This window comes from Anser brachyrhynchus, assembly GCF_964034855.1.
Source record: "Anser brachyrhynchus genome assembly, chromosome: 25".
NCBI lineage: Eukaryota > Metazoa > Chordata > Aves > Anseriformes > Anatidae > Anser > Anser brachyrhynchus.
This window is the reverse complement of record NC_137718.1, coordinates 2,663,453-2,684,798: the sequence shown is the minus strand read 5'-3', so window position 1 is coordinate 2,684,798 and position 21,346 is coordinate 2,663,453. Positions and strand designations below refer to the sequence as shown.

At 49.6% G+C, this 21,346-nt stretch overlaps 1 protein-coding gene across 3 annotated transcripts in view; it reads right to left on the bottom strand.

The window, feature by feature from the left end:
* The window catches only part of POU2AF1 (POU class 2 homeobox associating factor 1), a 46,511-nt gene that overhangs the window by 6,003 nt on the left and 19,162 nt on the right, over positions 1 to 21,346 (bottom strand). For all 3 annotated transcript variants that reach the window (XM_080567748.1, XM_080567749.1, XM_080567747.1), the window contains 11 exons: positions 17,683 to 17,810; positions 17,251 to 17,293; positions 16,892 to 17,163; positions 15,224 to 15,495; positions 12,012 to 12,117; positions 11,240 to 11,386; positions 8,928 to 8,979; positions 8,577 to 8,743; positions 8,100 to 8,216; positions 4,914 to 5,078; positions 1,227 to 4,495 (listed from right to left, as the gene is read on the bottom strand). In XM_080567748.1, the coding sequence (XP_080423874.1) occupies positions 4,424 to 4,495; positions 4,914 to 5,078; positions 8,100 to 8,216; positions 8,577 to 8,743; positions 8,928 to 8,979; positions 11,240 to 11,386; positions 12,012 to 12,117; positions 15,224 to 15,495; positions 16,892 to 17,163; positions 17,251 to 17,293; positions 17,683 to 17,810 (1,541 nt within the window). In that variant the 3' untranslated portion in view covers positions 1,227 to 4,423. The remainder of the gene's footprint in view (positions 1 to 1,226; positions 4,496 to 4,913; positions 5,079 to 8,099; positions 8,217 to 8,576; positions 8,744 to 8,927; positions 8,980 to 11,239; positions 11,387 to 12,011; positions 12,118 to 15,223; positions 15,496 to 16,891; positions 17,164 to 17,250; positions 17,294 to 17,682; positions 17,811 to 21,346) is intronic.

The following is a 21,346-nucleotide window of genomic DNA, read 5'->3' as shown; positions in this document are numbered from 1 at the left end:
AATCCAACCTTGTCCCCCACCCTGCCTCGGAAAACAGGTCGCTGGCAGGGGGTGTCAGTTTTGCCATGCAGAGATTACGTGCACCCAGCTGAACCTTCCCAGCGTCCGGGTCCCTTGCCTTGTGTAAGGTAGCAGCCTTTTATTTTATTTTTTTTTCCCTCCAAAGTTTGCTTTAAAATACTTTGTCACAAAGCATTTTGCTTTGACTTCTCCTCTCCCCTGTTTTTACCCAGCTCATCTCAGAGCTGGCCCAAGCGTTAAACACGTTTGGTCACAGAAAGCTTATAAATAGGAGTCAGCAGCTGCATCTTTGCCGCAGTTAGAGGTGCGATTACCCCTGTGCAGACACTGGCAGCGTTATTTTAGCAGTGCTCGAAATGCTCCAGCCCCTAAATGTGGTCTCAGGAGCCTGCAGGGTTTCCCCGTGCCCCCCCAGCTGGCTCCACAGCTTGCTCCTGCTCCCGCCCGATGCTCGTGGGGTGGGCACGGGTTTAGCTGCGCACCAAAGGTCGTTATCGCCAACATCAAACAGCCCCAAGAGGATAAGGCTGAGGCAAGATATTTGAGGCCACTACTGGAAATGGTGCGACCACATCCTGCCCGTGGGCTGGCAGCGGTAGCCGGAGCTCAGCGGGACCGGCAGGAGGGGTTCTCCTGCAGCCTGTGGAAATGGGTGAGCATCAAATGGGTAGTGAGCATCAAACGAGGAGAGAGCCTACGTTAACAGTTCACGACAAGGCCAGCAGCATCCCAACCTGCCAAAAAACACCAGCAGGGACGTCAGCGGAGCTACAGCCCGATATCATCTCCCTCACCTGCACGCGGGGCGGATATCTGAGCCCGATACGTTATCAGCAGTCGCACGTTTATCAGCAGGCGGTGGCCGAGACGTGCACAGCCAGCAGCGGTTTCCGTGCATCTCCCCGGAGGACCGCTCAGTGCAAAGCCTCTGGCTGTGCCACTGAGCCTGTGGCTGGCTCTTTAGGCTCAACCACTTGGGAATGGCAGGGCTACAACCCCCCGGCACCCCCGTCCTTACCCCTGGCTCTTTAGATGAGGCCAGAACCAGGCAAAAAAGCAGCCTCCCCGGGAGGAAGCGGCCTCCAGAAAGATCGAGCCGGGCTCGCCTCTGGGCTGCCACGCGTCTGCGGCAGCAGGTGGCTGAGGTCTGCGCCGGGAGCCTGCCGTGTGCTCGTAGAGATAACAGATACCGAACAATTACTGGCCTCGTGCCGCATGGGACCAGCTGCTCCGAATTTCCAGCTGCCCCGATGCGACAGGGAGATTTCCATCAAAATGTCTTCATGCACCTGGGACTTCAACAGCTTGTATCGCTGTCCCCCGTCCCTTGCAGCCACTTCCCATTTCTCTGCTGCTCCTTCTACAATTGTTTTGCAACCTCCCATGCCAGGGACTGCTAGCACGGTTTAGACGCTGTTCCCCGGCTTTGTGTCAACAGCTCCAGGTGACACGTGCAGCGCAAGTTAAAGCTTGCTCACTGTTGACACAAGAATTCCTGGACTGACTACAAACAGAAAGGAAGAAAACAACAGAGGAGGGCTATTCAAAGGCTGATTGTGGATTTTCTGGCTATGAGGGACGTATTCTTTCCCCTCTTTCCTCCCCTCTACCACTTCCCCCCCCCCCAAAAAAAAAAAAAAAAAGATTAAGTGACAATAGCTCATGCCGTATCTCTAACAGAACTGGCATCGCACTACCAAAACGCTGCCCTTTCATCAGTCCCTGCCAGGTGAATTTCTGCCAGCCTACATAAACATGCACTCACACAAAAGCTAGGATCACCCCATTCTTAGAAAAGCCAGGAATCACTCCAGAAGCTGCACTTACAGAAAAAAAAAAATAAAATAAAAGGTTCTTATTCTCAGGTCCTTAACCAGTTACGCAGAGTATTTGATCACAAAGTTTTCCTTGCCAACCACTGGTGACTTTTCCATGGTGCCACTTGAGCACGTTTGTTTAGTGATAACGAGCCTTTGTTATTAGCAGCTTACCCAAAGCCACAGGTAGGAAGAGATAAACTGGGGAAATAAAGCGGTATCACGCCGCCAGTGCTGCTGCGAAACTTGTACAAGGTACATTCCCCTTAAGCAGTCACAAAACGTTTGAAATACGAAGATCCTACTCAAATCAACAAAATTCACCCCAGCACAGACTTAACACGGAGGCCGGTTCTGAGCCCCCAAATGGATTTTCTTGATGCGCAGGCCGGGAAGGGGCTGGCTGGGCAGGGAAGGGGAAGGTGCTTTACGTGCAGGGGGAGGCAGCAGCCGCCAGCTGTCTCGTGGACCCGGTCCAAAGACAAGAGGAACGGCCTGGTGATCGTGGGCGGCTTCAGAGCAGGTCTCTGGATGTCTGCAGAGACACTAAATCCTTCCTGCGGCAGTCAGGAGATCTTCCCTCTGCAAATCTCATCGATCACCTCCGAGGGGCACAGGGTGCTGCTCTGGGAGAGGCCACATCCCTCCCTCCGTCCCCGGACTGACATTGCCCTGATGTTCCGCAGGTGGTGCTCACACAGCCCCTGATGCATTAAACACCCAACGGCAGGCAGGTGAAACAATAAAGACGCAAGACAGTCTAGAAAACAGCTCGTGTATTTATTTTCTTGCTACAACAGGTCACCTCCCAGGCAATTCTAGATGGCAAAAAGCTTTTTACATCTTCCTGGGTGCCTCAGTTGCCAAGTACCAGTCACGGTTTTACAGTTCCATTGCTAGCGAGATCAAGAAAGAGGTAATTTATTGACCATTTGTCTGGACAATCACCAATGTAGTTCTCACTCGATTTGGGGCTTGTTACAGCATCCCTTCAATGTAAGAAAGCACATGCTTTGGATGGCCTGTGCCCAGATGCATGCAAATTTATGCAAACACATGCAAATACGTCTGCTCTTTTGTCAGAGGATGTTGGCAGGTTTGTCGACGTGATGTAGTGAGAAGCAGTAGCAAAACAGCACGGAGGAGGGCTGGGGAAGTCAGAAGATCTCTAATCAGGATACCTGCGTTTCTTAAGAGCTTTTGTTCAAGCCTGAAAAGCAGTTGTTTGAACAGACCAGGTTTGCACGACCCACAAGTGCTTAAGAACCTTGTCTCTTTGAGTTAGTCAGATCAAGGAAATCACTGCAGTGATTTAAGGGATTTGCCCTTCGCCTTATTGTTCAGCCCTGTTAGAAGAAAAATAACTTGTGCAAGACTAGGAAAGCAGCAAAATTCAGAACGTGCACTGGAGATGAGGCACCCTCTGCGCAAGGGTTATCGAAACACAGCTTTCACTCCCTTGAGGCATTTACCTCCACTCCTGTTGACCCGGCAGAGACACTGCTGCCAGCCGATTGCACAGCAATTTACAAATCATTTCACAGAAAGAATAAGAGTTTACTAACATGCCCCCTTAGGTAGGAGTGGGAACAGGAGAGCACTGGCCACGTTGCCCCCTGACCCTCTGTACAGCCCCACGTGGCTTAAGGTTTTCTGCCCTGTCCCCCCCAGAAGCTGCTGCAGATCCCAGAGGACGACTCCGTCTCCAGGACAGGCTTTAGCTCCGGTGGGAGTTGAGCTTCTTGCTCTGAGGTGCTCTCACAACGTTATTCTTTGCCATTCTGGGATCAGATTGGACATCTCAGAGGCATCCCTGCCCCGGGAACCTCTCCGGAGCCATGCGGACCTGCGCTGCTCAGACCCTGCCCCAGGTGCTCACACTTCAAGCATCTGCTTTCCTTTCTCGGGGTGGGGCGAGAGACAGTGGCAACGGGCAGCTGATTCAGCTTTCTTCCACAAAGTGCTGAGAAACGGGATAGCAGCAGCTTGCAGGAACCCTCCCTTGGAGGCCTTGAGCTCAGATGCCTGTTCCCTCAGGGGGAATACGGCCGTGCCACGCCGTGGAAGCTCTCCAGGCTAGCTTGACCTCCTCCATCCAGTCCTTTCCCTCCCCCAGGTTCACGCATTCCCAGGTAGCAGGAATAATCGAGGTAATTGCACATCACAAAGGCTTCAGCATTTCGCCCGGTACCTCTGTACAGGACCTAACAGGAGGCACAGGGTGAGCCTGTCTTCGATCAGCATTTCTCAGCCTTTTACAGCCAAAGGACCACCTTGTGCTCTGCCACCACCATGGGGTTTCAACCACCACCAAGCCAAAGAGTGGCTGTACTCCAAATCTTTGCTAAGTTATGGAACAGGGTTATTACAAAATAAACTTCTCAACCATTTCCAATTTCAACTCTTGATATCTTACGTGCTACTCACAGTCCCCAGGCCACAGGTTGAGAAACGCTGTCATCCCACGCGGGGTTAAAGATTTTAGGGGCACAGACACGTTGATTAACCATCCTCACAGGGCTTTTTAAGAGGCTTTCTGCGATCAGCAAGCTGAAGTTGAAACCATTCCAGAAAGTGCAGGCAACCTAGGACCTGGCATTTCGGCGGCAGGAAATAAATGCAGATGCAATTTTCCCTTTCTTCAGCAAATGCCTGATCTGCCAAAAAATGTAAAAGTTTATAATGTACCAGGTGAAACTGTGGTGGGTGCATGCATGGGCTGCATGCAGACGCCCAGATGCATATACACACACAATTATATACATGTATATGAATACGTACGCACATATAAACATTTTGGAGACTAAAGTGAGCTCCAGGAGCCTTTTCAGACCTGTAGGCATGAAACTTGGTCTTCATTTGAGTCTTGCTGCCATTGTGAAGGAACTATACATCGATATCTCCCCAGATGTGCTAGGAGTACCCGCTAATGCCCACTTTGGGCCCCTTGATTTGGGATTTGGTGAAGTGGGGAGCCCCCAGCCTATACCCTCAGACCCACGTCACACAGCTTGGCCAGGACATGCCCTCGGTTTCCCCGGGGAAGGACAGACAGCAGACGTGTCGGGAACGTACCTGGTCCCCGGCTTTCCCAGAAGGAGCCATGTGGATCGGCTGATCGTTGTCCAAGTTTCGGATGCTCGGGTCTGCCCCGTGGTCGAGGAGCAGTTGGATGATTTCCATCTGGTTCCTGTCGCAGTGCAGTGCAGCTGCCATGTGCAGAGCTGTGTTGCCATGAGCCTAATGCAAGGGGCGAAGAAGAACGAGTAAGAGAAACCTTCTGAGAAGCCGTACCACCTGCTTACAACTGCCCTGGGAGCGAAGACTTGTGAAAGAGATGAAGAAACTTCACGCCGTTTCCTAACTGAAGGTGAGAGAGTATCCCTGTTCTGTGTTTCCCACGTATGGCTGCTCACGGAGGAAATTCAGGGATTTAGATTTCTGTGTGTGATAGAATAGCACAGACTGGGGAGCTTTGATCTTGGGTACAGCTGCTTGGCCACAGCAGCACCTCGGGGCTAACAGGCAGCCCCGTACCAGCAGCATTCCTCCCCACTCAGCCCCTGCTGAACTCTGCATCCCCAGGCATCCCCTTTGACCGTGCAAGCTCCCCCAGGTCCCCAGACCCCCAACGTTACCCAGAGCCGCTCCGAGAGGTGCCAGGCAAGCGAGCAGCAAGGCCGAGGAGCAGCAGCCGTGTCCCTGCATGGCCCTGTGCCCCAGGCCAGCTGCGGAGCCACCAGAGGGTGCGGGGCACCCCGCGGGGGCTGCAGCTGGGGCACCCCAAACGCGCGCCCTGCCCACTGGGGTATGACCCCTAACGGCTCTAAGCAAGGAGGAGCTCGCAAGCACACGCAGGAGGCGAGGTATTTTTAGTCTGCACCAGGTCTCGCTGCGGCAGCTGCGTGTTTTTTCCTCTCCGAGGCGATCACACGTTCCCCGAGCGCTTGGAAAGGCTGGGCGCAACCTGCGCCCATAGTGCTGAAAGGGCTGCCTGGGGTTTCAGGGTCTGCTTCCCAGAGAGACGGGGGGGGGCATGGAAGCACCAAACAAAACAGGACATTAGGATGGAAATCTTAACAACTATTCTCAGTCAAGGTATTTTTACAAGCCCTGAACAAGCAGATCCTTGTCGATTTTACTATCCCATAAAGTCCAGGGGTAGTTTACAAACTCTTTATAGGATTTCTTATTAAAAAGGAAACATCTATTTTACTTTTTTTTTTTTTTTTTTCTCACCGCATCTTTGTGGCAGAAGCATTTGATGGCTTCCAAATCCAGGCATGAGGCTGAGACCAGGGCAATCTGGCAATGCCTGAGCTTGGAGCCTCTCCACTGACTTTAATGGGACTTACGTGAGACAACGATTCAGAGCACTAACATCTGGGCTCTAGAAACCCTTCAGGCAAAAAATACCCTAAAGCCCTCAGTGCTTTTCTCACTGTAAAATCCCCAAGGAATTGGATTTGGAATGAGACAACCACAGCAAGCAGAGGGCGAGCCAGGGAAGCCAAAATACAGCATCCCCATTTTCTTCTCCTTGTCATACTTGGAAGAGCTAAAACGCCAGGATGGGGACCGGCCAGCCTCGCCGTTACATTTCTCACTGTCCCAGGCATCTCAGCAACAAGACTGGAGACTCCACGCGATCCTATCGCAGCAGGGAGCTCTCACAGGACTGTGATCAAGAGACAAGAGCAGACTCCCACGGACAAGATAGCACCTGCCTAGAGGGTCTTAAAAGATACAGCAAGAATGTAGTGAAAGACAGCGTAAGGCCTTTCACCTCGCAGAAAAGCAAAACTCCAGTGCAATTACCCCCCCGCCCCCCAAGAAAAACATCTTTTCTCTCCTCCAGCCCAACAGAAATCTGTAGGGGGAAAAAAAATGTGAAGCTGCCCAGTTTCTGCCTCCTGGTCAGAATGGAGTTGGATTCCTCTCTGTCGGACACAGGCGTGTGGATGCTCTGGGGAATGCAAGGCTGAGAGCCCGCGAAATTCTTGAAATGCAAAGCAAATGCACTGCCCCCTCAGCGCAGGGAGCCCCGGCCTCCTCCTCTCCCTCTGTGCTCCCTGCTCAGGTTGGATTTTTTGCCAGCAGCACCCTCCGGTCCTGCTGCGGGGGGCAGCTCAGCCCGGGTGCAGGGCGACGGCTCAGCCACCCGCAGGAATGTCAGGATTTCTGCTCAGGAGGAGCCGATGCACCTACAAGATAGTGTCACCGCTTGCTGTTTGCTCCGAGGTGAAGCGGGGGGCAGCACGGGTGGTAACAGCAGCGCCGGGAGGGCTTCGAGCTTGATTTCTGCAACCTGGGGATGGCTCAGCAGGGACACCGCGCTCAGGGACCGACACGGACAAATCTTCAGGTCTGGAAGTGGGGCTGTATGGAGTGCCTAAAGCCAAGCATTTAGCATCTTGAGTTCCCAGAGCCAGAGACCTTTCACTTGCCAGAGCACCCAGGCTCCTGCCTGCTCTGCAGGGGTCCTGGCTCCCCCTGGGGAGCTGGTTTCTCAGCTGGCCCAGGTCAGCCCCCGCCTCGCTGCCAGCAGCATCTCGCTGTCCTCCCTCACTGCTCCCGACAGCTGTTAGAGTTCTGTGGGCCCTGTAAATATTTGGCTTCTCCCTGCTCAAACCTAGAGCCGTCACAATAACCCGTCTGTGTCCCGGCACAAACAGAGCCAGAACACTTGCGAAGAACGAGGCAGAAAAGTCCCCATCTCCCTTCCCTGGACCGGAGCTCTGTCCCTCGCCGCGCATGGCACATGCGACAGGAGAGGTCACCGACGCGCAGCCCTCAACAGCCGTCTCTCGCTGTCATTTTGCTGCCAACAGCAAGCCATTGCATCACTGCAGATCTGTCTTCTCAATCTTCAGCCTAGCGTAATAAAGTTCGCGTTCCTCCTCAAGTAACCACTTCCCACGTCCCTCTCCTCCCTGCCTAGCTGCTCTCCTTCTGTCAGCTTCTGCTGCTGGCAGAGGCGCCTGTGTCTCATGGCAATTAAAGCACATTTCCAGGTGAGGTGCCCATTTACTGGAAAATGGGGTTTGAGGGCAAAAAACAAGTTCAGAATCACAAGCTGTTGCTCTTTTCCCTCCAGAAAAATGAGTGTGGGAAGAGAGTGTCTAGTTTCTGCAGGACCCCAAAGATCCCCCAACAGCTCCATGAGCTTGCAGCCTCCCACTGTGAGCAGCTCGGTGCTCACAGCACCTCCTCTGCCCGGACATTGGCACACAGACCCCGTCCCGGCACCTCCTGACTCACCTTGCTGTTGACAAAATCCCTGGACTTGAAAGCGTTCAGCTCCAGGAAGTACCTAAGCAGGGAGATGTTCGCGTCCTGGACTGTGTAATGAAGAACTGTCTTGTTGCTTTTCACATCCTAATTACAGACAGCAAAACAAAGCACAATAAACATCCTGCAGAACAACTTAAAGCCATTATGTAAACCCCGCAGAAAGGCGTCCAGGCCAGCTCTGCAGCTCACGGGCAGCACCGAGGAACCTCCTTCCCTGCAGGGGCTGCCTGAATGCCCAGCCTTCGGCTCAGGCTGCGGGGAAGCAACCCCAAAAGGCAGAAGCTGACCCTGCAACCAGTCCCTTGCGAGGGAAACAGGCTTGCTCCTTCCGCCAGCAGTTCATTCCTCCTCCAATTCGATATTTTGAATGCAGCACGAGGCTCAGACTTCGTACAAACGAACAGCACGGGGATGAGTGAGGGACAGACAGAAGCGATTCCCTACCCGGCTGTAGATGGAGGCTCCCGCCTGCACCAGGAGCTGGATGCAGGTCTCCAGCTCCTCGCTCTGGTGCTGGAGACCTTCCTGCTGCTCCTTCGTCACCCCTGGGTGCCCCTGCTCCCGCAGCAGGGCGTTGTGGGCCAGGACGGCACAGTGCAGGGGGGTATGGCCTGGAAAACAGGGAGGGAGGGAGGTGACGACAGCCCCAGCGAAGATAATGATGTAAAGAGAGGATGTAAGGGCTCGCAGGGGCAACGTATGTAAGTGTATTCTTAAGGCCCTAGATCCTTCTCTGATCCCTGATTTTTTTTTTTTTTTACCATCACGATAAAATACTTGTACAAAGAGTCTCACCTTCAAAATTCTTCATTTCTAAATCAAGAGGAAAACCTAGCGACAGTATAACCTAGAAGTGACAGAGAAATGGAAAAGGAGAATTTTAGTTCAGCAGAACATTGTCCAGGCTAAAATCAGCTAGATCTAACAGAAGCTCTGTGTGTGTGTGATACACAACAAAAGAGAAAATTATGATTTAACTGCAAGTTAAGCAGTTTGACACTGGATTTTTGGCTGTGTGAATCCCATTTCCTAACAGGGACATTCAAGGTTGCACAAGATGATCACATTCCCTAGTTCTCGAAGATCCATCTACATACAAGATCCTGTTAGATCCTATTAGATTCTCAATCCCTAGTAGTAAAACTCAGCTCAAGGGTGTTAGTCTCCTCATTTTCACCCTGGATTAAGCAAATGTATGCCTTCGTAACACCAATTTGTATTTCTTCTGAGTTATTCTTGGCAAGGATAAATGAAAATCTCTCCCTGATATGTACAGTAAAACTTTATTACCTAAAAGTTTGCTGACAGTGGAAATTCTCAGGCTGGGTTTACTTTTCATTCTTATTTTTTTTAACGTGTAACAGCGCGACAGGCTGAAGCTGTAGCTTGTTACAATGGCTGCTTGGGTTTTGCAGAGTGAAAAACTTAAAATCTCTAACTTCAGAAACTTATAGACCCGGTGTGATGCAGGCAGGTCGCTCCTTGTCTAAATTATTACAGAGCAGCACTTTTTGCTCTTGAGTGAATCAAGCGAGTTGCTCCCATTGCAGCATCTTGGCTGAGGATGCCGCGCCGTGACTCATCCAGAGCCTCGTCAAGTTGGACAAGGTGCAGGAGGATTATCCAGGAACGTTAGGGCTTGTGCTCTCTTATCATAACAACAATATAATATATCCAGATCAAATATTGACAAGTAGCTTTGGGCTGCCTGATGATTAGAGATTAGATGCTTAAGCCATTAGAAAACAAAACAAAACAAAAGAAACCCTGTAGCACCGCATGGCTTTGACCCCAGCGAGAAGCAAAGCTGTGTGTATTTTTCCTTGTTCCCTCTCATTCCCTTTCACAGGTATTAAAAAAAAAAAATAAAAAGATGCATTTCTACCGTAAGGCACTCCGGGAGGCATTGGTGGAATCATCTGAATGTAAAACACTTGTCCCCGTTGAACGAAACACCTGTTTTCCAAGGAACTCGTGACGTTACACATTAACTGCCTACTCGGGACTTAGTGCAGGATGTGTGCAAGGCAGAGCTCATGAATGCTGGAGCAAACCTCCAGCGTGCCAGGGATCCTGCGGCACCTCCACCGACACCTTCCTCATCCTCAGAGGACCCCGTGCCCTGTGCCCAGCCCGCAGGTAAACTCCTCGGCAGCCCTGCTGCTGCACTGAAGCTCTGCAATGGCAGAGCTTACAGGCGGCCCTGACACGAATCAAGGCTGGTACATTTTCTTAATTCTATTTTATGGCCAAAAGCTACACAATGAAGAGACACACGCCAATACGCTTAGCTGCGCTACGTAATCCCTCCCCAAAATGCCCACAGTGCCTTTTCTACTGTGCCAATTTGCTCTTGGGGGCTGTCAGAGCCTGGCTGGCACACTGCTTAGATTTAGACCCTGTCCATGGAAAGATCTGGGGGGCACTAAGGGTTACTCGAGATGATCATGATCCTACAGGTATGGTCATATGTATGTCTCTCCCTCTGGTCAGGTAGCTTGTGAAAGCTCTAGAAGATTCTGCCTGTATAGGAGCAGAACAACTCTTGGTTTTGGTTTAAATGTGAACAAAGTGCCTTATTTTGTGCCTGCTCTGGCTCCGTCTCCAGGCTCACATCTGCTCTTCCTTCAGCTGGTTTGAACCTGGACATGGTTTGTTGCTCGCCCCTGGATGACACTGGGCTCACGGAGAGGGTTTTGGCCTGGCGTTTGTGCTTCTTCTCCCCACAGCCCACAGCTGCCTGCAGCCCCTGGGGACCCTGCTCCAACACAGGCACCAGAACAGTGCTCAGGGCTCAAGCCCAAGCCCACTGTGCCTGGCCTGCATCAGCAGGCTGAGAGCCATGGTCTGCAAAAAGATCTTATTTCCCTCCCGAAATAAACTACAGCTACTCCCTCCGTAACAGAGGCTGATGTTAGCTGCAAGCATAGTCCTAAAACAGGAATATCCTAGGGAGACAATTCCTAACACAGCGACGGAAGCAGAGGCTTCTGTATGTCTTCGTTGCTTACTGACACCTTCTGAGATTGTTATTTAAAGACACCGCTATTGAGACTTTAATGTAGGCGTATATTGCTAGCAATTAAAACCATAAAAGCTTTTCCTACCTGCAGGACCTGGGCATACCCGTACGTTGCAGCGAGATGCAAGGCTGACTGCCCCTTGTTGTCTACAGCACTGACATCTGCTCCTGTCTGGATCAAATCATAGACAATGGCTGGCTGCCTGGCGGTGACAGCCACCAGCAGAGGAGTCTGAAAATAGCACAGCAGATAAACTGTGAGAGTCTAGAAGCAGATGTATCATTAAAAGAAAAAAAAAAAAAGAAAGAGAGAGAGAAAGGGAGAGGCAGACTGGGCTGAACGGTATCTAGAAGGCCAAAGGTGCACAAGCCAAAGTTTGCTCACAGGCAGATTCTGAATGCCCTGCATCAGGACCCACGGTGTCATGTCAGAGGGGACATTTCTCAGCTCCTCAGAGCTCCCTCTAGTGTGCTGCAGCCCTAATTTGGCTGACAACCCGAGCCCAGCATTTTCAAGACATTATTTATGCCAGGTGCAGCACTGCTGGCATTAATCAGTTGTTCACAAAACCTGCAGCCTCAGAGACTGCTGCCAACGTGCTGGCATCTTCCAGGACCAGCGTTATCTTAGATCACTCAGTGAACCACGGGCTGGAAAGAAATAATGCCCGTCCTCATCCCACCTAACCTGCAGAACCTGCCAGGGGCGCCTAAGCAAGGCAAGTCACTGCCCCAGGCTTCCTCTGCAGTACCAGAGAGGCCGAGGTGGATTTTCGTGGCATCACTTGCTCTCAGGCATGCAAAGTCTGTGCCCATCCCAAACACTGCAGTTTGCAGGAGAAGACGGTCCGCGTTACCTTTCCTCGGTGTTCCTTGGCATCGAGTCTTCGCAGCTCTTTCATGCGCTCTGCAGCTGCCAACGCAAACGCCCTCATACCTTTAGCTGCATAAATATGTAGAATTCTAAGACAGTAAATAAAGACACCGATCACTGCTTGGCCCTGGGAGCAAACGGTTTTACAGGGTATCATTGCTGCTTTGGGGGGGTTATGCCCAGAGTGCCCCAAAACCATGCCATAAGCCCCAAGGGCTCGACGCTGAAATCACCCACTCCCCAGGAAAGGGCTTCCTACCTCAAAATAAGTGCTGCTTTCAAGAGCCCTCAGCGCTCCTGAACTTGGACGTGCTGTCTCCTTTCCACTTCAGCACTTCCGTGTGAGATTTGCCCCTGTGCCAGGAGGTACCCGAGTCCTCCCCAAAGCCCTGTGCTGGGGCCCAGCGTGCTGTATCACACGCTCTCACTTGTTTGGGGTGATGCACTGGCAATATCTCACCACCCAGAGGTACAAACAGCCTCTTCCTAACAGGGTATTCGTAAACTGAGCCAGTTAAACTCTATTAAAACTGCTGTTGGGTGGACCAGGTCCTTACCTTGTGCATAAGACACAGAGCTGTCATGTCCCATAGCAGTGACAGGCTTGCTGGTGACATGGCGATGTGGGAAACGCTACGGCTGGAGCTGCAGAGAGCTGCACAGAGCTACGTGCCACTTCCACCTCTCCAGGGCCCATTTCCAGGGCACCAGGCACGCCTGGCAGCACGGGGAGCTGTGCACTTCCCCTCTGTCCAGGGGAAAACAACGGGTGATTGTTTGGGGTGATTCCCCAGGCGATTTTGTAGCCCAGAGCCGTACCTGACAATTTCAGGCAGTAGAAAGGCAGCTTTCTGGCTGGTCTAGCTTTCAGTCAAGCTCAGCATCAGCTCTGACTGCACACTCACATCCCCAGGGACACCGATGGAGGGTAACAGGGATCAAACTACCACCCGAGCAGCAGGAGTGCTTGTGTGAGTAATGACTACGTGAGCAAATACTGCTTCCAAGCCACACTGGGACCATGGGGTTCCTCTTTAGTCTGCCTTGATGTGCAAAATGAGCAAAAAGCCCAACAGCTGATCTGTGGCTCTAGCCTCTACATAGTTCTTGAACTGACTAACTGCTGAACCAATGCTGGGTTATGCTTTTGGACAGGAAATAAAACACTCTAGGCATATGAAAGTTACCGTAGATCTTTATTGGAAAAGATTTTGTCTTTTTTCTAAACCAGAACAACCCAGAAAGAAATTCTGAAACAGTTCATCTTTGTTTTATATCCACACACAGAATTTACATACATTGAAGTGAAAGAAATTTAAAAGCAATCTTAGCAACCACAGGCTTGGTTCACAGCTGCATTACCCCAGCTTTACCTACTGAATGTCTCTGTGCTTATAAAACTGGAGTAACCAGTGGTGAACCAAGCTCCTTCTGATTAATTTCTTTGCTGGGTTTTTCTGCAAATGTAAGCCACTAATGTCAATGCGCCTCAACTACTGCTATTTCCAAATGACTTTACGATCACTTACATGATCTATTGCTCATGTCTACCAGATTTGTTAATATTAAACAATGAAATATGCTTACAAGTCCTCAAGACTTTTGTTGTGAGCTTGCAAACCTCACTCAGGCATAAACCGTAAAGTTACTTGAAATACTGCCTGGGTGGGAAGCGGAGTGCTGGGCACCAGGTAATAAACAGTGCAATAAATTATTTTGCATAGTCTTGCAAACACTAAAATCACCTACGGATCCTGGGCTTTAGAAAGCAGAAAAACCCAGAGAAATTGTGTTCATCAGTCAAGACTCCCTCATTTTTAAAGAAAACAATAAACAAAGTTAGAAGGGGGTACATCTCCTGCAAGTATGTTTGTTTGTGGCATGGCACTCCTGAACATCAGCAGTAATATTTACAGTTGCATCAGAGGAAAAGGTAAAGCTACTCATTCTCCAGGAAAGAAAACCAGAAAGCCATAAAGCAAACGTGTGCACCTGTGAACCTGGGAAACTACAGCGGAGAAACTTTCCGTAGCAGTAAGGCACAAGAGAGGTCACTAAGGTCCCCTGTCTCAGCACATCACCAACTTCACGCTCAAATGCTACAGAAGAAATGAAAGTACTGCCAGCTAACAGTAATGCCATGAATTCGTTATTAGACCGAAGGCCAGATTTTGGAAGACCCTGTCTTCTCAATCGTCTCCTGACATGGGGCCATGTCTTGCAATCCTGACTCAGGCAGAACTCCCGGTGAGTTCAGTGGGCCGGGACCTGTCCGTTGGTGGAACACGCAGCATTCCCAGCCTGCCACAGAACCAGCCCCCCGTCTTGAAGGTGGATAGGTTAGAGTCCAAAAACATTCTGCAGCTGAAAGACAAGGACTCCAAAGCACTGTCCCACACCTACGTGTCTGTCTTGCAGTAACAGACAAGGTGAGACCTTCAAGTTTCACCTTCCTGTGAAATCAGACGTTTCACCTAGCCCGCTTTGGGTTGCTCTGTGCACAGGGCTGTCCACCTGCACTGCCACTTAGTTCAACTGTACTGGCTTTCCATCTTCAGACTGACGCATCTATCTGCACCAGTACAACAAACGTTCCCTTCATATTTTCTTGTTTTTCAAAGGGACAATTCAACTTGGACAAGAAAAGTATCAATTCAGGCCCCCAAATTATTTTCTAGTCGCCTAAATCAGGAAGAGGTTCCTTCATGGACAGGGCAAAGACACATACAGGGCATTACACTGAGCTCTAGAAAGCGGTCCTCTGAAAAAGGTCTTGCCAATATTTACAGGCAAGGTACCCTCACCAAACACTACAGCTGGCCATCGCTACGCTACGGGTTATTGATTTTAGGCCATGCTCTGTGTCTGAGGATGAAAGTCACCTCGTGCTGAGGCTGAGCACAAGAACTACGCAGCTCTGGAAGCCTGCCTGGGAGAGGTGGCAGGAGCTGTGACAGCGCAGACATCTTGTGCCAGGCCCCAGGACAAAGCGAGTTTCACTTCATGCGCAAGTCACGGCGTGCTAGAGGTGGACAACAAAATCCCAAGCTAAGTTCCCATCCCCACCCCCCGGCCTGCTTTCCTCTGTACTCAAAACTCACTGTGACACCAAGGGGAGCATTGAGTAAGCGAGGATCAGGCCCCAGATGTGCAACTTAAAGCCCTTCAACAGAGAGAGCGTGGTTTAAAACATACGTATCATTGTCTTCGTCTTCTAGGAGCAGCTTCTCAATGGGCAGCGTGCCGATGACCCGTCGGGCGTCCTCCAGCTCCTGGGGGGCCGGCTCCGGGATGGAGATGGGCAAGGGCACAAACTGGGGCCCAGGGAGCGTGGAAGAAGCCGGCTGGTACTGCAAGGTGGAGGCCGGCAGCGCGGAGAGGGGCTGTGCCCACGGGAAGTACGTGAGGGGTGGCTGCTGATCCGACACCTCCAGCTGCGGCACCACGGCTGGGGTGGCGCTTCGGGGCTGTTAAAGTGGGAGAGAAATTAAACAAGATCAAACAATTGGTTAGGTGGGGCAGGGGGAGGACGCAAAATGAGGTGAAGGACGCTCGGTCTCACTCTTAACATCCCTTTTCCTGTCCCTCTGGGTGAAGCTTTACACCAGTGTGACAGTTTTCCCACGCTGGCTCCCATGAGAGCGGTGGCTGTGGGTGTCCCAGGTGCTTTCAAGCAGCAGCTCACACTCACGACAAGTTCCCTCTAGCTTTCTGTTCCCGCTCCCACCCTCAGGGTAAGCCCATGAGACAGCTACACCCTGCGCTGAACGCGGCCTTCGCTGGCAGCACCTCTTGCAAGGCGAACGCATGGGCACAAGAACATTGCTGCCGTAGGACTGAAGGAATTTAATTCTGGCCTCCGTGAGCACCCGTGCTGAACAGCCCATCCATCAGCTAACACGGGGCCAGGTTTGAAAAGACAACCCTTCCTCAACAGTGAGGGCCACTGGCAGGGCCATTTGCTGACTTGGTGTGCCTAGTTCAGCAGATGAGCCGAAACGTTAAAGGGGAAAAAAAAAGCTGCTTGAGTTTGATTGTCTGTCTCCCCTAATGAAGAAGGAATTATCTTGGGTCTGCCAAACAGATTCTGTCCAACCTGAAACCGATTATTCTGCTACATGTAGGTGCTATTTTGGCCTTGCTCTTTCATCTTTAAATAGCAAATTTTCAGAAACTTATCACCAAGTGATTTTCCTGGTCCACCCAGAGGATGCTTCCTAGAATTCCATTTACTTTTTAAAAAGTTTGTTAACTATTTAACTTTGTTAAGAGTTAAATAGCAAAAAATTGCCTGAAAACTGCTCAGATCTCTGGAGAGATTGTGTCCTAAGTACTCGTCCAGTTGACAGCATTTATCAGCTATTGAGTAAACCCAGCCAGAACTAGTGCTTTCTCAGCAGTTGCAAAATCGAGCTGAAGAACACCTCCTCAAATTGGAATTGATGACAACAGTAAAAGTAACACGTCTGATATTCCCCTACAGTAAATAACTGTTCACAGAGCTGAACAAACGCAGTGCAATGCCAGCCCTGCCGCTGACTTGGTGGGAGAGGACTCATTTCCCAGGAAAACAGCACAAACGTGTGTTAATAATGTGGATAGTGCTGCAGGAGCACTCCAGAGAGCTGGAGAAATGGCAGTGGGGTCTCTGATTTTAATACAACTGCAGCTTTTTGTCCCCCTCAAACCACTCCGATACCCAGCACAGAACAGAAGGGCTTACACTGTAACTACGTGGCACGGATGCAAGAACAAATGATGTTACAACAACTGAGTTATACAGATTACATCCTGAACTCTCCATGACATTTCTTGGGAGGTGGGGACTTGGCCATCATTTATAGCTAGGGATTTTGGACTTACTGCAAAATTGGTGATCAGCGGCTGAGAAGTGTAAGTCAGAACAGAGGAAGGTCCAACCAGCGTGTAACTGGGACACATCGGCTGCACGTACATGTCGGCGGTGTACGGACAGCTGACTGCTTCGTGGGACACGTAGTCAGGGTAAGGGGTCCACTGGGTTAAAGGCTGCAAGGATGTGGGAGAGGGCTGGGAGAGCCAGCCCGAACAGAGTGCTCCTTCATCTGTCACAGGCAACGCGGGGGCAGCACCGTCCATATCGATGCAAGGCTGGCCTGAAAAACAGGAGAGGATCGCAATTCAGTCCAGTGCTTTCCCTGCAGCAGGGCTGACAGACACTTAGAAAGGCAGGAAATCATTACCCATTGGTGAATAGGAAGGGAGCGTCTGATGGGGCAAAACAACCTAGAAAAGAGAAGAAAAACATCCAGGGATTAAAACCGTAAACATTAAATTCAAGTCCTTCTCAGACGGGCTGTGTGTGCTTACATCCCAAGCCACCTTCTGCTCCTAGGAATTAGAACCTGCCAAGTGCAAAGCACTTTCCCCCTTCAACTAAGTCAATGGTGATTGAAGCTGCTCAGCACCTTACAGGTGAAAACATATTTTATTTGCATTAAATTTATTTATAATATTTAATTGAAAATCTGTTTAATGATATTTCCAGGTAATGTGAGGCTCCACTACCTCCTAGATTTCTCTCATTGATGAAGTGTTGCCAGCTGGTGCCAGGGCTGGTCAATCATTTAGCTACCAAAGAAAAACTTCCCTCCTGAGTTTGTTTCTTCTCCTACCGTTGTAGCTGCCGTTGTACTGGTGTTGTGAACATTTCCCCGTTTCCTTTTCAATAGCTCCTTCACTGGCTCTTTGACACGGACACCTTGGTAGGGGCGAGGCTGCGGTTGTTGTTCTGGAGCAGAAGCTGAAAAAAAAAGATGCAGGTGACGTTTATTTTCCTTTCCTGCCACTCAAAAGGCCAAAATCCCCATGGCAGCCCCTTGTCTGCAGGGTGCTCTCAACACGGCAGTGTACGTGCACATTTCTTAGCTCGTGATGTCTTTTTGCCAACAGGTGAAGTACGAGGTCTCCTCTCTGCCTCTGCTGCTCAGATGCTGCAATCACACGGATGGATCATGAGGACAACCCAACCTGAATTAAGTAAGCTTGCAGATCTTTCCAGCTGTGAATTGGCTGCAGGAATACTGAGGGATTCAGCCCCTTTGTTGCCAAAGGGCATTCAGAAAGCAGAAGAGCTGGGGACGGTCTGGAAGCAGACCGCGGTGTCCCCACCACACAGGCAGGTGTTGCCATGGTCTGCAGGAGCTGGGCCCCATCAGGTGCAGGGTGTGATGAACACGCTCTGATAATAAATAGCTGCATCACTCTAGACGTTTATGAAAGCCAGGGAGGATGTAGTGCACAGAAAAGGGATCACTTGCTCTGCAGAGGACAATGCTCCATTCCTGAAAGTGATGGGTATCAATAAACCTACACCTCTATGCGGACACATTTCTTATGTGTGTGAAACACGAGAGTGGTAGTGGTGAACCACACACTCTGACGGGACGTGCACAAGGGTGTCCCTCTTTACAAGTTATCAACCAGCTAGATTAAAAAAATAGGAGAGGGGCAATGAACAGTCGCTGCTATTCCTCAAACTGTCTCTAGACTGAACCTTTCATTCTGCTGCCTTCAGTGAGGCTGCAGTGTGTTAATTTTGATTTTCCACTTTATTTTTTTCCCCCTTAACTCCTGAGCACAATATTCTGATTTCTTCAGGCTTCTGGCAAAAATAGCTTCCTTGTCTTATTCCTCCTGAGACTTCACTTTTGTCTATCTGCTTTCCGTTGCTTCAGTGCCACAGATTCGCAGCGCAGTGATTTACATCCACTTGAAGGACAACTCAGACTGACTTTATCTGACAGGCACATAATAATGATCGGTCAGCAGATACCCAGCATATTAAATAACTTAAATGCTGGCCAGGTAGATGCATAAATGAGTAGAGATCAGATATTCAAGAGAAATACATTATAGTCTGTGCTCAGAAGCAAGCTACAAGCACAACCAAATCAGAGAAGCACCCTCATTTCAAAAGCCATTTAACCCATCACTAGTTTGATGCCTGCACGTCTATTTTTTGGGAATAGGCGGGTATACCTGTGCCGTCCTGGGCCAGAGTCATGCCTCTGTTCCACAGAGCTGTTCATCGCCTGCCCAGCAGGTTTGTGGCCTGGCCAGCTGGGCCAGCACACAGCTTCACGGACAGCTGTACTGACAGCACCTCTCAGACCTCGATTTGAAAAGTAAAGCTCAGAGCCAGCTAAAAAGCCCTATCGCAAAGCCTTGCGGCAATGAAAGCAGAGGAAGCCCAGTTCTTCATAAGCCGGTATTATTGAGCCATATTTTACATCAAGCATTTGGAGGCAGTTAACAGCAGGAGGAGGCCAGAGGATAACAAAGCTCAGGAAGGCCCCGTGTTTGTAAAACCACCGATAGCAGGACTCGCTACCTGCCCCTTTTAACTGCACTTTGATTTGTAAACACGCTGGTTGATAAGTCCCCATTCCTAAGGATCGCAACAGGCCTTTGGTCTATGAAGTACAGCTGGATATCTGGCTCAAACCTTAAAATTCAAGCATTATCCCACCTTGGAAGTATTTATTCCAATTTTTTGATTAAGATGTGGATGCTTCGCACCACAGAACAAGATGAATCGCTTTAATTCTGATCAGCTCCTCCAGTTACATGCAGTCATAAGGACACTTAGGTATTTCTGTGACACCTTCCTGGAGGGAGAAAAACTGAGTCTAAATATAAATATTTTAAGTGAACCTCAAAAATATTTAACGGAATAAACTTTTCTGCTTTACTTTGTTCCAGAAATGAAATACTTATTTTCCTTCAACTGTGCTGTACTACTGCGTTTGCTCTTTCTGCCTCACTACATACCACTTAATCATGAAATCTTGAAAGGCCATTATAAATACCTTTGGTGGTAGATAACCCTACAATTATGTGTTAAACTGTTTTCTTTGTTTGTATGCTAAAATATGTTTAAGCATATTGGGAAAATTCCACGCTTTAAAGCAGTAGCTGGAGGAGATGGCCTTTCAGCCCTTGCATGATCTGCGTTTGCTTTCTCTGGACATTCCTTGTGGGACTTCACCTTGGGTTACTTGCAGTCTCATAGAGCTTGTGGCTTTGGAAATGCAGTTACCAATGGGAATGAAGGTCACTAATTCTGCATGCAAGAATCCACAAGGGTTTTTAACACAGTTCACATTTTGCTTTTTAAATTTTAATTGATATTAATTTATCTGAGTGCTAATGAAGACAGTGCTAAAAAGTGTTGTGGCACGAGCTGTACTGATAGCTCTGAGAGTGAGCTCAGGAGGTCTGAAATGAAGACCATCCCAAAGGTGCTTTCCTGGTCTTATAGGGGATTTATTTACATTTGGAAATGATTTATCTGTACTTTACTGAGAACATTTCAGAGTCAGACGTTGCTGCTGCTGTTTATGCTGAGCAAAACCATCAACTCTGCCAAAGCAAATAGGAGCTGCAGTGCAGACTGCACGGGAGGCAGAAGCGTCCCTCTCGGGCAGCGTCCTGTCCCTGAGTCATCGCACTGACTGCAGAGAGCCTCCTTGCAGAGATAGGGTGGGGAGGGATGGCAGTTTCTGGCTCCAGGTTTGGGGGATGGGGAAGAAGAAATTTACTGTAAAAGCTGACAAATATACCTATTCAGAGTTTCCGGTGTAAGCAGAGTAACCAAAAAAAAAAAAAAAAGAGAGAGAGAAAAAAGAAAAAAACCAAAGTCTGCAGAACATATTTCGGTTCCCCCCAAGCTGACCTCCAGAAATAAAAATAATGCTAGCACAGCTGCTTTTCCACTGTTAAGTGTATACCATGTCTGAGTATTACAGAAGAACCACAGCAAAATGACTCTGGGCTTCAGTGGACAATTTCTCATACAGCCAAAGAAATGTGATCTTTTAAAAATGAAGGCATTTTGAGAAATAACAACCATTACAACAACAACCTTATAAAGAATGTACCTGGATTTAGTATTCTTCAACTTCTTACACCAGGGTTGTCATAAAATAAACTATCAAGCCTGTCTTGAACCGACTCTCATTAAAATCAGGCTGGTACATTGTTATTTAAGTTATGAGCTGCAAATGCACCAACATCCGCATGCCCAGGTTCCATTCCGACAAATAAACACCACCATTGTGTTTTGGTGCTCAAGTGCATGCTGTGCTCTGGCTTCTTTTACACTTTGTGCACCACGAAACAGCCACATGCCCTCTGTAACAGGCACCAGGGCTCGATTTGCAACCGCTCTCTGAAGCTGGAGCAGTACAAAGCATCAGGAGTCGAGAAAGAAGGGGGGGAATTTAATGCAGCCAGTAGGAAGCTTTGCAATAGTTTCTATGTGTAAATATGTTTTAG